The 7,519-nt window shown below is 40.0% G+C and overlaps 2 protein-coding genes across 2 annotated transcripts in view; both read right to left on the bottom strand.

The window, feature by feature from the left end:
* Window positions 1–1,648, bottom strand: LOC118743130 (histone-lysine N-methyltransferase SETD1B-like; the record flags this gene model as incomplete). Its single annotated transcript, XM_036475650.1, is given in 2 exon segments — window positions 1–705; window positions 1,020–1,648. Coding segments are annotated over 2 exon segments (718 nt in total), but the record flags the coding sequence as incomplete, so codon positions are not given.
* A 105-nt stretch (window positions 1,649–1,753) lies between these two features.
* LOC118743129 overlaps window positions 1,754–7,519 on the bottom strand; it is a 27,737-nt gene continuing 21,971 nt past the window's right edge. Inside the window, exons 2-6 of the mRNA XM_036475649.1 lie at window positions 6,672–7,137; window positions 5,240–6,606; window positions 2,499–3,641; window positions 2,009–2,404; window positions 1,754–1,939 (exon numbers count right to left, since the gene is read on the bottom strand). Coding sequence (XP_036331542.1) covers window positions 1,791–1,939; window positions 2,009–2,404; window positions 2,499–3,641; window positions 5,240–6,606; window positions 6,672–7,137 — 3,521 coding nt within the window. The 3' untranslated portion in view covers window positions 1,754–1,790. The remainder of the gene's footprint in view (window positions 1,940–2,008; window positions 2,405–2,498; window positions 3,642–5,239; window positions 6,607–6,671; window positions 7,138–7,519) is intronic.

Here is a 7,519-nt window from a genome sequence, read left to right as displayed (position 1 = left end):
CGCTCTCGTGCTTCTCCAGCATATCTTTAGCAAATGGAAATTCTTCTTCTGCCTTTTTCAACGAAATGGCACACTTCATTTTGAGTTTCAAATCGCTACGTTTCATCTCCTCTAAGCGTTCGCGTTCGAGCATTTCCTTCTGTTTCAGCAAAGTTGGATTCGGTTTGTTGGTAGTCTTTTTGCGTGGCTGCTTGCGCTGCTGTTGCTGTGATATGGAATCGCCATCAGCAGCATCAGAATCCACTTCCAAGAGGCTAACAAGAAAAGTTCTCGCCGCCGACAATATATCGATTTCCTCCATTTTATCATTGTTAGCCTCATTTACCAAGGCGGTGTTATCTTCATAGGACGCAGCGGCACCAGCAGCGGCAGCGGCACCAGCAGCAGCAGCAGCAGCATTGGATAGACTGGGCATTGGTGTAATGGTCGAAATTGAAGTACTTTTAGGAAGAAGCAACACTTGTTTCATGTTTGGGCAGCTAACGTCATTGTTAGTTGATTGGTGCTGCGGCTGAAGCTGCACTGAGATATTGCTGGAAGTAGGAGTACTATTATTGATTGATAAGATTGGTGCATTCTTAAATGAAGCGGCTGTTGTTTGCTTGGCTGGCTCGTCATCTTCATTGTCCGAATCCAGTGTAATGGTGTCCGTTTTAGGCTCCACAATCTCGATTTCGTTATCTTCATCATCACTGGCTTGTTTTTCTGTATAAAAAAAAAAAGAAAATCATTTTAATATAAATTTAATGTGCAGCTAGCATTTGCGGGCACTAAAGAGATATCACAGCAATTAAGCACAAACATTTTAAAAGCAGATTACACTGTTGCAAGTAATTCGCAAGTAATGCAAGTAATTTCTAAATGTGCGTCAAACTCAACAGTATCAAAAAGTTTAGTTTTTGATTTCCGAAAAGTGAGCTTTGAAAAATCAACATTACTACATAGTACCGCACGAGCGAGTTTTAGTTTCGAAATTAATTTCCGAAAAGTGACAAAAAGTACTTTTTGAGTATTCACACGGAAAAATGTCATGTTGTTTTGTTTCCCGATTTGGCAGCAAAACACTTTGCTTTTCCGTCTCTCTGAGCGAATAACTCACATGGAGTTGTCGAAAGGACGAGCATTCTGGTAAAAAGGGGGGTTCAGTAGATATATTATTTAAGCTTTAAAAGATTAAATTATTTTTGTATTTAAACATATTTTAATTGCGTAATCATTAATTTATAAAAGTTAGATCAATATATGTTCGTACGTACGTACATGCAAGCATGGTGTTATATGAGTTTAATGATTAATTCTAATAAAAAAATTACTGAAATACATAATACGTTTTTATAAAATTATTGAAAATAACCTAAAATTTTACATTTTTAATCAGGTCAGCATTAAACCCGATGTTCTTTTCATAAAGACTTAAAATTAATTGTTTTTTTCTTAAGCAATTAGCTTTTTCTTTTAGAAAAGGCTTTCTTAAGAAACGCTATTTCAGCAGTTTTTTTGTCCCTATTCGAGCATCGATAGCAATAAGCGCGCAAATTTGGCGAGGCACGCCCTTATCATTGCATTGCACACACACACCATGGGATGCTTTTTAAACACATAATTCCAAATTATAATAATTTTGGCCATGAAAATACCACGATTAAATTTTATATAAAATTTTTTTAAATGTATCATGAAAGCTTAATACGAGTATGGACTACATGATGTGAATGCTATAATTAAATTCATTCTTATACATATATGCATATACTTTTTTCTTAATAAAAGGAGATCTATTTCACGTATTTTCAATCAAGGAAAAACATTTCATCCACTGGTAAATTTCGGCAATATTTTGGCAATGGTTTATCCTTCGGGAATGTGCGACGATCGCGCCTATAACGCTGATAGCTGAAGAGGGCAAGCTGCCAACGCTTTTTAATAGTTTCAGCATTACCTAGTGTACAAAAATGAGATTTTAATCACTATACTATTGAATCTCTAACCCACGAACGAATTCACTTACGTTTGAAATCCTTTAACTCACTAGCAATATCTTGCCAAATATTTGAGCGCAACACTGTATCATAGTAGTCTATATTCAATTTATCCCACAGCATGCTGTAATGTTGCACACAACGCACCAGTTGCACCATAAACTCCTTATCATCCGGATCATCTTGCATACGCCGCTCACTTTCGGGCATATCTTTCGTTAAATCAATGTCAATATTATTGCAATGCTCATTGCGCAGATCTTCCTCAACAATTTTGTATAGAAAATAGAGTTTGGCTAGATATTTTGAATATTTTAATTCCAAATTAGCCCTCTTTGTTTCGTCCTTGATGGTTTTTAAGCGAAAAGACTTATACATTTCGTAAAGATGTGCCCAACGATCCATTATATCTTCACAAGTTAGATCTGCAAAGACGAAAAAAATAATTGTTCCACACATCACACACATAAATGTATTAATTATTCCCATATATGTATACGTATGCACATTTGTATTTACTTTGCAGTCGCGTTGTTTTCCACAAGTGTACCCAAAGCGACTTTCGTGATTGTTCGTCGATGTGATTATATTGCGGATCAGGGGATTTACGCCACAACACCGGATTACATTTGACAAAATTTATGATTTTCATATCCAAAGCTCGCACTTCAATTGGTTTCTCACTATCTTCCGATGGTATGCCATAATTGTCACCAGCATCGCCACCATTATTTTCGTTCCATAATCGTGATTTCTCGTCCTTATGTAGTTTCTTTTCGATCACGTCGAGTTGTTTGCGATCGAAACCATCACCATCCTCACTACCGCAATCCACCTCGACCCACTGATCTTCGGGCAAATCGCGATTGGCCAGAAAGTTTGTGGTCTTGTCAAAGTAGCCATTGAAGCGCTTGCCTTCGCGTACGCGTCGCTCCACTCGAACATAACGCTTGCGTATATTCTTCCAACGCAACTTAATGTTCTCGGTGCGCTTGAAATGTGATGCTATGGTGCGCCAGTGCTTGCGTGTTACTTCGAAGTTGCCATAATCGGCATGGCGTGTACACCAAATAGCCGGATACTGTTGTATGAGACGCGCCAATTTGCGATCGCGTGCATGTGTTTGCTCTTCGTGGCTCATGTAATCCTCAGTACCATAATGTGCCTTGTTGCTGTAACGTGACGGTTGTTGTGCGGCATACTGTTCGAAACCGCCATCATCAGCTACATCGGCGTCGGGCTCCTCATCCTCCAAATCAACTTCTGCCGTCGCGTCCACATCTTCATTTGCAGTTTCATCGAATGTCGTCTCATTATCATAATATGATGACTCTGGTTCTTTGTAGGTGGACTCCATTTGTGTCATATCACCCACAGCCCTTGTATCATTGTTGTTTTTCATCCAGCTGGTTTCGCCTGTCTCATCATTCATATCGCCATAATCCTCCTCGTCGTCTTCACCAGCATCGACATCAGCATTGCATCTACTTTGACCCAGCGGCATTAGCGGAGACAAAGGCGGTTTCTTACTGTCACCATTTCCTTTCTCCAAATTCGCATACAAACTCTTGCGATACTCATATACCTGATTATGGAAGCTATTTGAGCTGGTATTGAAAAGATCTATATCTTCAAGTTGACCATAACGGACATAGTCGACGCCTGAAATGTGCATTATTTAAGTTATTGCATTTAATTATTTATTTGATGCTGCTATGAATGCTATCGAGTTGCGAATTTCATTGCCTTCAGACATTTTGCTAACACATGGACCACTTGTTATTTCGCATATTTTGAGATTAGAATGGCGCGTACTAAGTTTTCATACACAATATATGAGCGAGGGTTTTTAGTATGATTTAAAAAGGTTTGGAAAACTCATCTTTTGGCTTCTTAGCGGCCTAACCCTATTTGGGTAACCAAACTATACCAGTCGTTATCCGTCCCTGCATTGAGTCCAACTCCGAACTAAAAACCGAAGTTTACCCTGGCTAGATGGATCTCTTGCAACTGGAGTACAAGAGTAACACTATACGGCACCCTCTCCCTGCACGGCCTTCAAGTTACGCAAAACGCCAGTGCAAGAAAGCAGCCCAGGAGCATCTCAGCTCCATTTGGAGCTAACCTAATCAAAAACTCACCCCGCACGTCATTTATGGTTTAGATACAGTAGTAGGTTGTGCAGGCACCCCACATGACACCAACTACATCTTCACTTGACTTAGTCAACACCCCGTACCCTTTGGTCCCACGACAGTCGGGTCTACGTAACCGGAACGACCCAGATTTATATCTGGCCAAGGACTGGCACTCCACTCCACACTCCCCAAAAACTCTTTGGGGAATCTCTATGCCGTTACAACAACAACAACCCTTTGGTCCGACCCTGTCGAAGAAGCAAGTTTAATGGGCCTACCATAAGTGGCTTGACGACGATGAATATACTAGCCGAACTAGGCAACAACTGATGATTTAGTTATTTTTGCGGTATCTTTGTTATCCTAACTGTACAGCGTATAATTTTGTAAAACGTCAAGAAGTCTTAAGGGAGTTTTCCAAATCCTTTCCAATATGTAAAATTTTAATTGTACTTTAAGATGTGATATTAATAAAAATACAAAATCTGCAACTTAGCTTAGAGGATGCGTACAAATTAAGGATGTTTTAAAACTTAAAAAAAAAAATTCTTTTGTAATACAAGCATCTGGGATCGTTTGTAAACTTCATTAAATCCAGCTTCACAAAAAAAAAAAAACTCGTAAACATTTCATTGATTGTAGTCCATGTAAATACTCTTCGTGTGAAATTTTTAGCGAATAGAGAAGAGTTGGCTTGCTGAAAGTCAATGAAATTGAACTCAAAACGCATCAAACATTCGCTTTTTGTTTCGTACTTACATTTTCGGTATTAGGGACCGAGTTTTTCTTCTTGTATTTTCATCTTTTTCACACACTTATATAATTATAAAAATTAGTACGCAGTCCATGTGCACAACAAATGACTCAAGACAATGACTGAAAAGTAATGAGCCGCGTATAATTTGGTTTAATGACAAAAATACCATCGATCGGTTTTATTTTTTATACAGCAAAGGTTAATGCGTTTGAAAGCTACCTATAACTACCAATCCGTTAAGCTTTAGGTTATCTGATATGTTCATAAATTTATGTTTTTGTTGTTATTCGCAATACGATTTAAAGCTTAAACATATGTATGTTTACCTTACATTCACTGAACACGAAAACTAAATGATCACCTACCTGCTGCCAACTGCCCATTATCCAAACTATCGGCATCTTTAACGAAGCCCAATTGCCGCATATCAGCTAAGCATTTATCCTGCAAGCCCTTGAAGCGTCCAATTGCGTAGGTTAACAAATATGAAAGATGGATGTAGAGTTCCTTCACTTCGAGGTAATTACGTGCCGTCTTGTAGGCATTCGAATTGGTCAGTGTTTGCACTTTGCCAGTTAGATGTTGGCAAATTTCCATGGCATTGAATACTTGTTCTTGAAGCTGAGTGCGTGCTTGACCGAAGGCCGTGTCAGGGAAGACATGACGCACCATGAGTGGCGCCCGAGCTGTGGTAGCGACATTTGCATTTGGTGCTGCTGTTTGTGCAACGTGAGGTGCTACTGGCACGCCATTAATCACCTGTATTTGTGCGGCCCTGACAGCGCCATTTTGACCACCAACTGGTGTAACTGTGGTATTGCTGTAGCGTATCATTTGTGGGTGGTGCATTGCATTTTGTTGTTGTTGTTGTTGTTGCTGCTGCTGCTGCTGCTGTTGTTGTTGTTGCTGATGATGCTGTTGCTGCTGCTGCTGCACTGTATAGTAGTGTTGTGTCGCATGTGAACTAGCTGGGGTTATTTGTATAGGACGACCAGATGCAGCGTGCTGTATAGACGCAATTGGACTTGCCTGGCGCATCCAAGGGTTATTACCCACTTGTGGTGAAGTGGCGGCCTGAACATTGTTTGTTCCCTGGCGTTTCACTTGTATTAGCTTGCCATTTGGTAAACGGAATGTTTCTTGCTGGGCTGCTGAATTCAAATCGATGCGATAGCCATTAATGGTATGATAAACGGGTGTATGATTTCCAGTCGATGTAGCATTGCGTGCACCAATAATTGTACGCCGCACCACAGGTGCAGGCGAAGGATGTCGCATTGGTATGCCGGTGTTACGCAACACCAATGGCGGTGGTGTATTGTTATGTGGTTTTAGAGTCATGCCACTACTATTTTGAGCCTGTGCATTGGATTGCAAGGATATTATCTTCGGTGTAGACGTCATTGGCGACGGAGAAGGGCGGGTCTTCTGTGGTACAGTAATTTGACAATCAGGCTCCAACATGCTCAACAAATCGGGAGTGCAGACGACTTCATCATTTGATGTTTTCATACGCTTGGCAGCGGGTGTTTGTGGATGCGAACCAGGCGATTTTGATTGCTTCTTTGCACTGGTGCTATTGTGACTGCGACGTGATGCCGTAGAATCCAAACTCTCCATAGAGTCCGACATGTTGCCACACTTAGACTTGGCTAGACGACAGCAAGTAGAGCGATCTTGTGCCATGAGCGTTTTCTTTTCAGTTTCACCAAGGCATGTTGCCTCAATGTGCCTATAACAAATGTAAAAAATTAGTTAAACATGTTTTGCTTAAAAAAAAATCGCATAAAATCTCACTTCTTTTGTTTATCTATATAGCGAATCAATGCCCAGTGCTGCGCTCGCAACGGCCAAAGTATTTTCGGTGCACAGCTGAAGCAATTCCAATTTTCATTTTGTTCAATGTCGGCTACAACACCGCGAGACAAATTCTTAACGATACATGACTTGCAAAACACATAAGGGCAGCTTGAGCAGCAATAAACCTCTCCGCCTTGCCCACACCAGCGGCAATATAGCTCTGAGCCATCCTCGCCTTTACTGAATTCACCGCTATTGTAGAAATCATGACATTTGGTGCAGTGTGTTACACGCAGCACCGGATGCATTTTGATGATATCTTCTTGGATTGGGGCAGTGCCGATATGCATCTTACAAATAGTACAATGCACCTTGCGCTCTCGCACCAGATCAACATTCGGATATGCCCTTATGTAGAAACGACGCTCTTCTTCAGATAAACCTGGATGGAAATCCAACAGATCTTAAATTATAGAAAAAAATAAATATGGAATTATTAGTTGAGCTTAACCTTGTCCGGTAGTGTGGTTTTAATATTATTAAAAATACAAATTTATTAAAAATGTTGCTATATAGGACATACACATGCTATCAGCTTAATAAGCCAGCAAAGTTTTGTTAAATTTTGGCAATTTCTCTCTTCCTTAGTTTCTACATTTATCGAGGTTGGCTGCAGTGTACAACAATAAAAGTTGTATTTTTCATGGAGTGTCAACAAAGGCTAAAGAAATTATGACTAAGCACTGAAAAAACATATCAATGGTCCTCTCCAATAACGACACTACTGAAACCTAAAAAACCCTACACTACTGAACAGTGGCACATGCTTCTAATCCTTATTAAAT

The sequence above is a fragment of the Rhagoletis pomonella genome, unplaced genomic scaffold (genome assembly GCF_013731165.1).
Source record: "Rhagoletis pomonella isolate Grant_MI unplaced genomic scaffold, Rhpom_1.0 Rhpom_scaffold_00007, whole genome shotgun sequence".
NCBI classification, from domain to species: domain Eukaryota; kingdom Metazoa; phylum Arthropoda; class Insecta; order Diptera; family Tephritidae; genus Rhagoletis; species Rhagoletis pomonella.
This window is presented reverse-complemented; position numbering and strand designations above follow the sequence as displayed.